The sequence below is a fragment of the Anabrus simplex genome, chromosome 2 (assembly GCF_040414725.1).
Source record: "Anabrus simplex isolate iqAnaSimp1 chromosome 2, ASM4041472v1, whole genome shotgun sequence".
NCBI classification, from domain to species: Eukaryota; Metazoa; Arthropoda; class Insecta; order Orthoptera; family Tettigoniidae; genus Anabrus; species Anabrus simplex.
Genome location: NC_090266.1, coordinates 759,264,860 through 759,277,239, shown reverse-complemented (window position 1 = coordinate 759,277,239; position 12,380 = coordinate 759,264,860). Strand labels below are relative to the sequence as shown.

Sequence of the window (12,380 nt, the reverse complement as noted above, 5' to 3'; positions counted from 1 at the left end):
GGTCGCACTCGATGAACCAGGCATGTGAACAATGCGTAGATTTTGAGGGGACTGTGACGCAGCTGTTTACCTCGTTCATATGTTATGCCCTCAATAAATAGCCGAAGACAGGAATACAGGGAGCTGCAGTGTGTTTGCACGTCATTCTTGTGGACAGTTGGTGTAAGTACTCCTCGTCGCGGCATTGTCAACATATTTCGTTCTTTGATCATCGTGGAATACGTGGCACTTTGGTTTATCCTTCCGAGTCATGATGCTCGAACATAGAATCGACAATTCAAGGTGGGATCCCAGTGATCCGGTCACAACACCACTCGAGAGTACAGGTGTCTCCTTCCCATCACCGACATGGATCGTACAACCACATCACTGACATCCGCTCAAGAATTTGATGGGATTACACATGTTCATACTCTTTGTTTGGCGTTATCTGCAACATCAGATCATTTTTCGATCTTCCCGTTGCTTTTACTGCGAACCTCAGAGAACTGGTGCTGCGCACATGATAGAAAAAATGGCATGGCATCGTCTCTTTCGATGAATCCAATTTCCATTTACAACATCGTGACGGTTACATCCGTACCTAGTTTTACTGTGGTCATATAAGATGGCCTGGCATATGCCTTTGTATTGGGGGATGCCACTGATTACCAGTGCCACTCGCATCTGTACGCATTCCAGGTATTCTAACCAAACGCAATTACATCTCTGTGATGTAGGAGCCTGCTATTATCCCACGGGTCATTCACCAACAGGACAATGCATGACCGCATGTAGGATATAACAGACGACAATTTCTGGATGACCACCAAGTTCCATTTCTTCCTTTGATAGTCCAGAAAATGCAAGTTTTTCTGTTGAGTCAGTAATTGTATGGACCAATATCTTCAGAGGTAGTTACATTTTTCGCCGGTTTCTAAGACAATTACTATGTGCTTACACCATCAAATGAGACGCTAAACATCGAGATCGGGAGAACGTTTTATCTTATTGCAGTAACTTCAAGATGGTCATGATAATCAATTATGAAAGTAATCTTTACCTAAGGAAGTTGGTTCTCGTGCCATCAATATAGCCAGCTTTTCCCATTATAAAAGCAGGAGATTCAAATATGAGAGATACCTATTCCAGTAGCCTTTGCAAATAACGGAAGTTAGATTTCCATTTATTGTTGCGTTTTGAACTGGATTCTTGATGTCGATACTTGTTCACGTGAATAACAAATTACAAATAACAAATTAATAATTTATTTAAATTGTTTAAGAAGCTTGGTATACCATATTCAGAAACAGATGATTGATAGATGGCTAATTTATAACTTTTCGTTATAATTTGTGAACTCGTAAGTGTAAATGAGCATCAGCTCGCTCATTGTCTTTCAATATCGAACGTTTGTTTGCTACGTTCTAATCTCTGATGGCGGTTGGGACAGATTTGTAACACACTCGTAAGTATTACGTTCTTCATCCGGATTGCTACTCGTTCCTACTCGATTGGAGGTGATCAGTTCCCCAGGCAGCCAAAATGACTACGAAAGTAGTCTCTCTGCCACATTTTATATTGTATTTTCACCCCCAGATTCTCATCAGACCCGACGATATCTATGACATGTGAAATGTGGCTCTTGAATGAAAAGTCAGTAAATTATAAGATATAGGAACATCAGCTGTAAAATGTACCAAGTTACCCCTCTGCAACATGTAAAATATGTAACAATTCCTTGTATATGTCTATTTAATTATGTGATGAATTATAAGTATGTTAATTAACTTCATGGAGCCACAGTTAATTTCAAACACACATGTCATAAGTAACATGTTGAAAATAGGTTAAGATATGTAAATATATCTACGTTTTGTATTTTTTCGTAGTTGCTGTATGTATTGTTCTTAATTTATCGTCAGCGGTTGTGCAGATTAGCCGTGATGTAGACTGTTCTTAATTCAACATCGGTGCCCGTGAGAGCCATTTGTTTGGGCTCGGTTCATGATATCGTCGGCGGTCGTGTACATTAGTTGTCTAACATTGGTTCGTGGTATTTCGACGGTCGTAATGTTTGACATTCTTCGTTATCACGTCGGTCGTCATGTTATCACTTATGAGTACAAGTTACTTACCTCGACAAGCTAGTGGGGCATACGAGTACACTTGGAGCAGAAAACTTCAGCTGGAACTAGGAACCTGAATGAGGTAACAGGAGAGGTGAAACAATGCCGACAATAGCACATCAGGACTTTGTGCTGAACGTGATGCACGGGGGAAATCCACAAGATACCATCATTTGGTCTTGCTGGTTAACAACTACTACGCGTAATGGCAATAAATTGTAAATATAACGAAGAAATTACTTGCTCATTTAAAACACAGCAATCTTGATTTCTCACGATTTCCAAAGAACGAGTGTCCTCCCTGAGCTAGCGTCTGTCCGCAGGTCCTGGTATCTGCGCGGAATAATACTCCTTGACTTTTGCGGAGATTATATGACTATGAGAGAGTCTCTTATTTTTGCATCACCTTCTGTCACTCCATTTATACCTCACATAACACATAATTTGACGGTAATTCCGATGTTATATTGTGATTGAGATTTTAATCACAGGTTTTTGCACAATTGTGAGGGCTTCGGTAGGAATATTTTGCCTGGCGGACTGTAGGGTGGAGATAAGAAATGGCGGGTATGCTCACTCTCCCTTATCTTATTACGCATCCCGTCTTCATTAATTATCGCCCACACATCTAATAAATTTTCTTCACTCACTATTGACACTATATAAATTGGAGTATAATTTCCACAAAAACATCAGTAAATACTGTTGAATACCTTAGAATACTGAATAATATAGAGCGCTACCTTTGAAATACTCAGAATAGTAGCCGGTGATTGGTTGAGACGTTTTGAGATTTGACAGTTTGGGTGATTCCATTTCATTTTAAAGGGGATTCTGGTAGGTATTTCGATCTTCTCTCTGCGTTCCTCCGTGGGTCTCTCTCCAGCAAACAACGGAAAAATACTCCACGTTGACCTCAATTCTTCCCTTGGTTTGGCGTGGTGTTGAGGTATTGTCCTCGAGATAATTGTTTTATTGCCCACAACAGAACGTGTCTTACAAAGACTTGTGTAGCTTAAATATGCTACTAGGTGGTCTTTGTCAATACAAAGCTGTGAGAACGACAGAATTCTGCTATGTGGAAATAATTCACATATGATATCCACTAAAAATATATTATAATGAAATGAGGCTTAATTCAATGGGTGCACATGTTTCCTTATTTTTAATGGAGATTCCAAATACCAATTTTCACGTCTGCAACATGTTAAGTTATTGAGATATACTGTAGATATGCTAATTTTGAAAATTCAAAACCTTTTCCAGTTCTCCTTAAGTGGATTTTCCGAAAGAAATGTTTATGTTTCTTTACTTTTACAGGAAATTCCAAATACCAGTTTTCAAGTCTGTAATATGTTACGTGTATGAGATAGTTTGCAGATACAGTCTTTCTAAAAATTCACCCCGTTTGTCACTTCTGTTCACCCCGTATTCATCGGATTATCCCAAAACACAAAAATACGTGTTACTTTATTTTCAAAGGAGATTCCAAAAACCAATTTTCATGTCTGTAACGTATTCAGTTTTTGAGATATAAGTCTTCTCGTAATAAGTGTCCAACTCTTTCCCCCCTTTCTTCATCCCCCCCAATGGGATTTTCCGGAAACAAAAAATACGTGTTTCATTATTTTTTAAACCAGTTTTCATGTCTGTACGTCTGTAACACCTTCAGTTTTTGAGATGAATGTATACTCATAAGAATAATTCAACCTCTTCTTCTTCTTCACTTCTTTCCACCACTCTCCCGCCTTAAGTGGACTTTCCGAAAACAAAAAATTCGTGTTCCTTTATTTTGAAAGGAAACTCAAAATACCAACTTTCACGTCTGTAACAGCTTCAGTTTCTAAGATAAAATATCCTCATAAACGTATTTCAATTCCCTATTTACTTATTTTCAGCCCCGCACTCCGTACGTCGATTTTCCGACAAAAACAAATGCGTATTTCCTTATTTTTAAAGGAGATTCCAAATACTAATTTTCACGTCTCTAACATCTTCAGTTTTTGAGGCATAAGTATCCTCACAAAAGTAATTCAACACCTTTTTCATCCCGCCCCTTCCTTCTCGTTAAGTTGATTCACCCCTACCTAAAAGTACGTGTTGCTTTATTTTTAAAGGAGATTCCATATACCAACTCTCACGTCTTTAACATATTTAGTTTTTGAGATATAATTATCCTCATACAAAGAATTCAACTAATTTTTCAATTCATTCACACCCCAAAAGTGGATTTTCCAAAGACAAAATATTACGTGTTTCTTTACTTTGAAAGAAAATTCCAAGTACAAGCTTCCCGGCACGCTGCAGCAAGGTTCACGTTCCGATTGAACCGAGGAACCTCGGTCCCACACACTACAATAGGACCTACATGTACATTCTAATACCCACAGCACAACTTCAAATTAAGAAGACCATGCCACCAGCAGTGACCGGACTATTCCTCAGTACCGTATTATGAACAAGATTTTAACGTGTTCACAAACTTTTATCATATCAAAGCAAAAATTCACAGAAAGTGCTCCAGCTCATGTACAAGACTAATACGCTGCTAACGCGTAGCTACCTGTAGACATTTTTCATGAACTATTTTAAATGTGACAATTTACGAATTTTATCTAGTCTGTGTGTCTTGTTGCTATATGCAAATCTATTCACTTGCTTGGTTTTATCTATGGGTGATGATGACATTGTATACGTGTCGAAACCGGTACCATTATAATTAAACTGTTGTAACATAACCTATGTGCAACAGTTATGTATTGAAAAGGTGGATTCTATTATATAAAATTACTTTTGTGATTCTCGGTTCAATACGGAACGGCCATGAATTTTATAACTTTAGAGGATACTTATATCTCAAAAACTGATGGTTACAGACGTGAAAATTGTTGTTTGATGCCTCCTTTAAAAATAAAGGAACACGCATTTTGGATGGGGGGATCACCTTAACGGGGGAGGGGTGAAAAATGAGTTGAATCCTTTTTGTGAGGATACTTATATCTCAAAAAAGAAAAGATGTTACAGACGTGAAAATGGTATTTGGAACCTCCTTTAAAAGTAAAGAAACAAGTCTTCTTTTGTTTTCGGAAATCCACTTACGAGGGGAATGTATTGAAATATTCGTTGAATTACTTATATGATGATACTTATATCTGTAAAATCTAAAGATGTTACGGACGTGAAACTCGGTGTTTGGAATCTCCTCTAAAAATAAACACATATTCCTTCGTTTTCGGAAAATCGATTTGGGGGGAAGAGATGAAAATAAGTACGGAAGGAGTTTAATTCCGTTTTAGAGGATACTTATTTATCAGAAACTGAAGATGTCACAGACGTGAAAGTTGGTATTATGAATCTCCTAATCTCCTTTAATATTAAGAAACACATATTTTTTGTTAACGGGAAGTCTACTTAAAGGGTGAGGGGGTGGAAAAAGGGAAAAAGAAGTTGAATTCATTTTATGAGGATACTTATATGTCAAAAACTGAAGATGTTACAGACGTGAAAGTTGGTACTGTATTTTGAATCTCCTTTAAAAATAAAGAAACACGTACTTTTTTGTTTTCGGAAAATCCACTTAAGGGGTTGAAGAGAATGGAAAAAGGGGGTGAATTACGAAACCGCGTACCGGTAATTCTACGGTATATGTCAAATCTTAACAAGTTACAGACATGAAACTTGGTATATGGAAAGTCCTTTAAAAATACAGGAGTACGTACTTTTTGCTTTCGGAAAATGCACTTAACTGAGCGTGAAAAGAAGTGAAAAAATAAGTGAATAATGTTTCATGAGGATGCTTATATCTCACATAATGATTATGTTACAGACGCGAAAATTAGTATTTTTAATCTCCTTTAAAAGTAAAGGAACATGTATTTCTTTTTGTTTTCGGGAAATGGAAAGGATGATAACGAGGTTGAATTCTTTTTATGGGGATTCTTACAGCCTATCTCATAAACTGAAAATGTTACGACGTGGAGAAAGATATTTGGAATCTCCTTTAGAAATAAACTTTCTTTTTTCGCTTTGAGAGAAGACTGTTTATAATATGTACAGTTCTATGTTGCATAGTCATCTTAGCCCCAAAAGGCAATAACACAAAAGTGGTTTACAAAGATTTTCCGGGGTAAATGAAACACAGTTTGTCGGTGAATGTTTGTATTTTAGGGATTATCAGGTAATATCTTAGTACAGTACCGAGGAACGATTACTTTTTTTATTTTACTAAATCCACGTGAGCGAAGCCGCGGGTAACTGCTAGTATATTATATTATGCAATAGAACTATAATGTGGAGAAGAAAAATGCAAACCTAGTTACATTAGGATTCCACACAACTGATTTAAAGAACGTGTCCGGTTTGCATAATCCTAATATTCTCAGGAGTTTTGTTCCATTCACTAGATGAGAAGATTCTGCATATCATTTGTATTTTTCTTTCTCCTACGTTACAGATGGTCGCGTTACTGGTTGGCGTCATCTATTACGGGCAGCAATTGACTCAAGATGGTGTGAAAAACATAAATGGAGCCGTGTTCGTATTCCTCACTAACATGACGTTCCAAAATGTGTTTGCTGTTATTAATGTGAGTATTGAGCTAAGATACTTTGCATCATCATTACAAAATAGCTCCAAAATTGATGAGTGTTGAGAATTTCAGTACACTGCGCGACACTTTGTGATAATGGAACTACAACTCACCTGCTTCTATAATCTATCATTATTATTATTATTATTATTATTATTATTATTATTATTTTACAGCGTTATGCCATCTATGGAGCAAGATGGAACTTATTTAGCTGGTGTTAATTGTTTTTCTTCTCTCAAAATCTCTTCATCTGGGCACTGAACATTTTCCTCTGTTCTTCAGTCCACGATTTATTTGTCCTGGTATTCATTTTCTCAGCAAAATGATGGTTGTTGACTACTTTTTTTTGAACTGGAGTCGAACTTGAACAATTTCCTGTGGGATACTAATTTCCTGAAGGTCATTTTCTATTTCACTAAGCCAGATGTTCTTGACTTTCGTTGCGAGAGCAAGGTTGAGAATCCTTTTGGTGAGCCTGTCATTGTTCATTCTGAGAATGTGGCCATAGAACTTTAATCGCCTTTTCCTGATGGTGTCAGTGATCTTTTCAGAATGCTGATAAAGTTCCTGAGAATTCTGTTTCATCCAGATTCCTTCTTAGTAGACTGGACCAAAGATTTTCCACAATATTTTCCTCTCCTGTTTCTATATGTTTTTAACAAGTTCGCTTTATTTTCACGAATTGCTTTACGTCGCACCGACACAGATAGGTTTTATGGCGACGATGTAACAGAAAAAGGCAAGGATAGGGAAGGAATTGGCCGTGGCCTTAATTAAGGTACAGCCCCAGCTGAAACTACGGAAAACAATCTTCAGGCTACCGACAGTGGGGTTCGAACCCATTATCTCCCGAATATTGGATAGTGGCCGCAATTAAGCGACTGCAGCTATGGAGTTCAGTTCCTTAACAAGTGATCTGCCTCGAATGATCAAGGTTTCCAAGGCGTATCGTGCTTCAGGTTTGATAACTGTTTTGTAATATCTTAATTTTGCGTTCCAGGATATTGTTTCTTACTTATATCTGTTTCAGACGAGTCTACAGGCCTTCTGTAATTTTGATATCTATTCCTTATTTGCTTCACGATTGAAGACTGATAGCTGAATTACTTCTCCTAGGTACTTGAAATTATTAATTTGATTAATTTTGCGGAATTTAGTCTTTAAAAGTTCCCATCTAGACAACGAGCGGATCCTTCCACGTACTGAGTATTTCATACTATAGACCTCGTGCGAATGGCGATATTTTACCTGCTGGCGCTCCTAGCGGCAACTCGCTCAGAACATTCATGTGACGACTGTGTGTAGTGGCTTGTGCGGGAGAATCAAGTGTGACAGTGAAGGAAGCTATTTAAAGCTGAACTGTCGTCGTACGTAGAGATTTGTGTGGACTTTCAGAATATTCGTTGGGATAAGTCATATTTCAGTTATCACATATTCCAGGTGAAAGAACGATTGGGAGAAGAAATATCCAGCTTCTGTTTGAGGGAAACGAGCATTAATCAAACGCCTTATGCAGTTAAACTTAGAGGAATAGTTACCTTTCTTTTTGCACCATAATTAATATGTGTCCGCCTCTGCGGTATAGTGGTTACTATGATTAGCTGCCACCCCTGGAGGCCCGGGTTCGATTCCCGGCTCTGCCACGAAATTTGAAAAGTGGTACGAGGGCTGGAACGGGGTCCACTCAGCCTCGGGAGGTCAATTGAGTAGAGGTGGGTTCGATTCCCACTTCAGCCATCCTGGAAGTGGTTTTCCGTGGTTCCCCACTTCTCCTCCAGGAAAATGCTGGGATGGTACCTAACTTAAGGCCACGGCCGCTTCCTTTCCTCTTCCTTGTCTATCCCTTCCAATTTTCCCATCCCCCCGCAAGGCCCCTGTTCAGCATAGCAGGTGAGGCCGCCTGGGCGAGGTACTGGTCATTCTCCCCAGTTGTGTCCCCCGACCCAGAGTCTGAAGCTCCAGGACACTGCCCTTGAGGAGGTAGAGGTGGGATCCCTCGCTGAGTCCGAGGAAAAAACCGACCCTGGAGGCTAAACAGATTAAGAAGAAGAGAGAGAGGAAGTCATATGTATATACAGACTATTAATTTCAAACATAACTTTAATATACAGTACACATTTTCTGTGTCCATTGCCGTTGTAAATTATTTTTCATTAATTAATGCTAGTCTAGTTTTAACATTTAACAGGTCGCTTGCAACAGGAATATTCAGCCAGCCGAGTGTGAATGCAAAGCAAGCCTTCCCAAATGCTGTAAACACATTGCTGCGCTTTGCATTTATATTAATACAGAAAGAGATTCTTCGAATATTTCCTTTCTGCAACAATGGGAAAAACCTAAAAATGTTGCCGCAGAATATTCTAAAGGTGAACATTTAGGAGAAATGTTCAAGGACAGATTAAGTAAGCGGCTAGTTTGTAGCGTACTGGAAAGTGAGGGATTTGAAACATTCAGCAAAACTGAACTATATGAGAAAATTAAATTTATAGACTGTTCTTTTACAAGAATTTTGAAGGCCGAATGTGAAGGTGAATCCTTAATTATCTCCAATTCCACTGTTGAAGCTATCGTGGATGATGCTGTAGAACAGAGCGAAACAAGACTTCAGCAATTAGACCTTCAACACGTTAATAAATTGTTTAGATGATATGGAATAAATTACTTGTCAAGTGGCAAGATATCAATAGTGCCAAACAGTTATTAAGAGTGCACGTTGCAAAGTGACGACCTGAATTTTTATTATGACAACGTAAAAGTCACAAAATCGTAGACGTATGCTATTGCGATTGAGACTAGGGCTCAGTCTAAAAATCCTGCGTGGTTCGATCCAAGAAAATTACACATATCTGCCAGCCAGAGGGTTAACAAGATCATGACACTGCAGAGTGGAGATTTTAATAAACTGGCAACTCAGCTTTTTATTTCTAAGGACATAAACAATCCTGTAGTGAGATATGGCAGAGATAATGAGCAGAGGGCACTTCAGGAGTTCTGTTTATCGTCCCAATGTTGCGTGTCACAGCTGGGTTTGTTAATAAACGAAGAGCAACCCTAGTAGCCTGGATGGGATAGTGCTAGGTCAGGACTGACCCTTTCTTTTGGAGATTAAGTTCCCTTACTCGTGTTTGGAAAAGCCCGTGATTGATGAGAACATGTGTAATGTTCCAAATTTGTATATTGACATTGATGGTGATACCAAGTTAAGGAAACTCACGTATATTACACCCAGGTACAGGCATCATTGTATATTTTGAACCTCAACTCCCGTGACTTTTTTGTATATTCTCCAAAGAAAAGTGTGAAAGTGGGTGTCTCCAGAAAAGAAGAATTCCTCTCAAATATTATTCTCACTGCACGGAGGTTTTATTTCGAACATTACCTCCCGCTAATTTTCAAGCGTTATGGATAGTGTTACAATGTTACCATACTCATGCATAGATTTTACCACTATTCAGACATTTCAAACATGATATGATTTCTACTTGAGTTAAAATTGAAAAGATAAAAAAAAAACAACAGTGAACTAAATCGATGTAATCATGTACAATTCAATAATTATACAATCATGTTTAAGTTTAGGCCTTTACCTAGTCGTCTGTTTTAATGATCGGAGGACTGAAGTTCACTAAGACACCTATGAGACGAACAATTTTGTCTAAACGAGTTAGGTACCAAATGTGTGCTTATTGTTTGGGAATACGAAGAATTTCGTTCCAGGAGGACAATTTCTATAGGAATAGTTACATCCAACCACAGAACAACTTGTTCTACTCTTTGTAGAACTTTCTTCCATCTCGAACTTGATTTCGTATCTTAACAAACGCAGCCTGATAATCGCGTTGCTTCACTTCACTGACAAGAGCAAGTCACATGAACTATTCGAGCAACTTGCCGCCAGAGCGCAGCAATATCCATGCGCACGAGGTCTATAGGCCTATTTGGAGCCCACACCGGATGGAGACTACACGAGACTACACATTCTGCGAGTCAAGTTCGAATCGCTGTAGTAGGTTAGAGAATCTGAAAAGGGAGATGGATAGACTAAAGTTAGATGTAGTTAGTATAAGTGAAGTACGTTGGCAGGAAGAGCAGGATTTTTGGTCAGGTGATTACGAATTATCAACACAAAATCAAACAAGGGAGTGCAGGAGTAGGTTTAATAATGAATAAGAAAATGGGGCAGCGGGTAGGCTACTATGACTAGCATAGTGAAAGGATTATTGTGGTCAAGATAGACACCAAGCCAATGCCCACCACAATAGTGCTTGCCTACTAGTTCAGCGGATGATGAAGAAATCGAAAGAATATATCAAGCGATAGAAGATTTAATACAGTATGCAAAAGGTGATGAGAATCTAACTGTGATGGGAGACTGGAATGCAGTGGTAGGCCAAGGAAGAGGAGGTAATACAGTAGAAGAATTCGGATTGGGACAAAGGAATGAAAGAAGAAGCCCGCTGGTTGAATTCTGCACCGATCACAATTTAGTCCTGGCTAACACTTGGTTCAAACACCACAAACGACGGCTGTATACATGGACGAGACCTGGAGACACTGGAAGGTATCAAATAGACTTCATTATGATTAGGCAGAGATTTAGAAACCAGGTGTTGGATTGCAAGACCTTCCCAGGAGCAGACGTGGACTCTGACCACAACCTGCTAAACCCTTCTCAAGATAGCCGACGGTTGTTGCCAGCTGGGTGGTCCAGCCCTGTCCCGTCTCCCGAATACAGAGGCGTAGAACCACGGTAGAGACGTGGCCATCCCTTCTCTGCTCGGTTGGCCGGTCAGAGTGCAGAGCTGTTGTACCACGGACCAGCCGTGGCCACTTGAGGGCCGAGACCCACTCTGCATCTACCGACAAAGTAGATGATAGTGTTCTGGAACAAGAAGAGGCTGTTCATGCTGATGACATGGGATACCCATTTATGAGGTCAAAATTCGACAGTGCTCTGAGCGACATAAGTAGGAACAAGGCACGGGGAATTGATGACATACACTCAGGATTGCTGACTGCCTTAGGAGAAACCAGCATGGAGAGGTTATTCCGTTTAGTGTGTAAGATGTGTGATACAGGAGAAGTGCCATCTGATTTTCGGCAAAATTCCCAGGAAGGCCGGTGCTGACAAGTGTGAAAACTACCGCACCATTAGTTTAGTATCTCACGCCTGCCAAATTTTAACATGTATTACTTACATAAGAATGGAAAGGCAAGTTGAAACTGAGTTGGGAGAAGATCAGTCTGGCTTCAGAAGAAATGTGGGAAAACGTGAAGCAACCCTGTCTTTACGTCTGATCTTATAGGATCGAATTAAGAAAGACAAGACCACATACATGGCGTTCGTAGATCTAGAAAAGGCATTCGATAATGTTGATTGGACCAAGGTGTTCGAGATTCTGAAGGTGATCGAGATCAGATACCGAGAAAGGAGAATTATCTACAATCTATACAAAAATCAGTCTGCAGTGATAAGAATCGAGGGCTTTGAAAAAGAGGCAGCAATCCAGAAAGGAGTGAGGCAAGGCTGCAGTTTGTCCCCTCTCCTTTTCAATGTTTACATAGGACAGGCAAGAAAGGAAATCAAAGAAGAATTTGAAAAGGGTATCAAAGTTCAAGAAGAGGAAATCAAAACCCTGAGATGTCCGATGATTTTTATTTTATCTGACTCTGCAAAAGAT

At 39.2% G+C, this 12,380-nt stretch overlaps 1 protein-coding gene across 1 annotated transcript in view; it reads left to right on the top strand.

Moving 5' to 3' along the window:
* Positions 1-12,380, top strand: part of LOC136864440 (protein white-like) — a 199,026-nt gene that overhangs the window by 78,230 nt on the left and 108,416 nt on the right. The window contains exon 9 of the mRNA XM_067141438.2: positions 6,562-6,693. Within this exon, the coding sequence (XP_066997539.2) occupies positions 6,562-6,693 (132 nt within the window). The remainder of the gene's footprint in view (positions 1-6,561; positions 6,694-12,380) is intronic.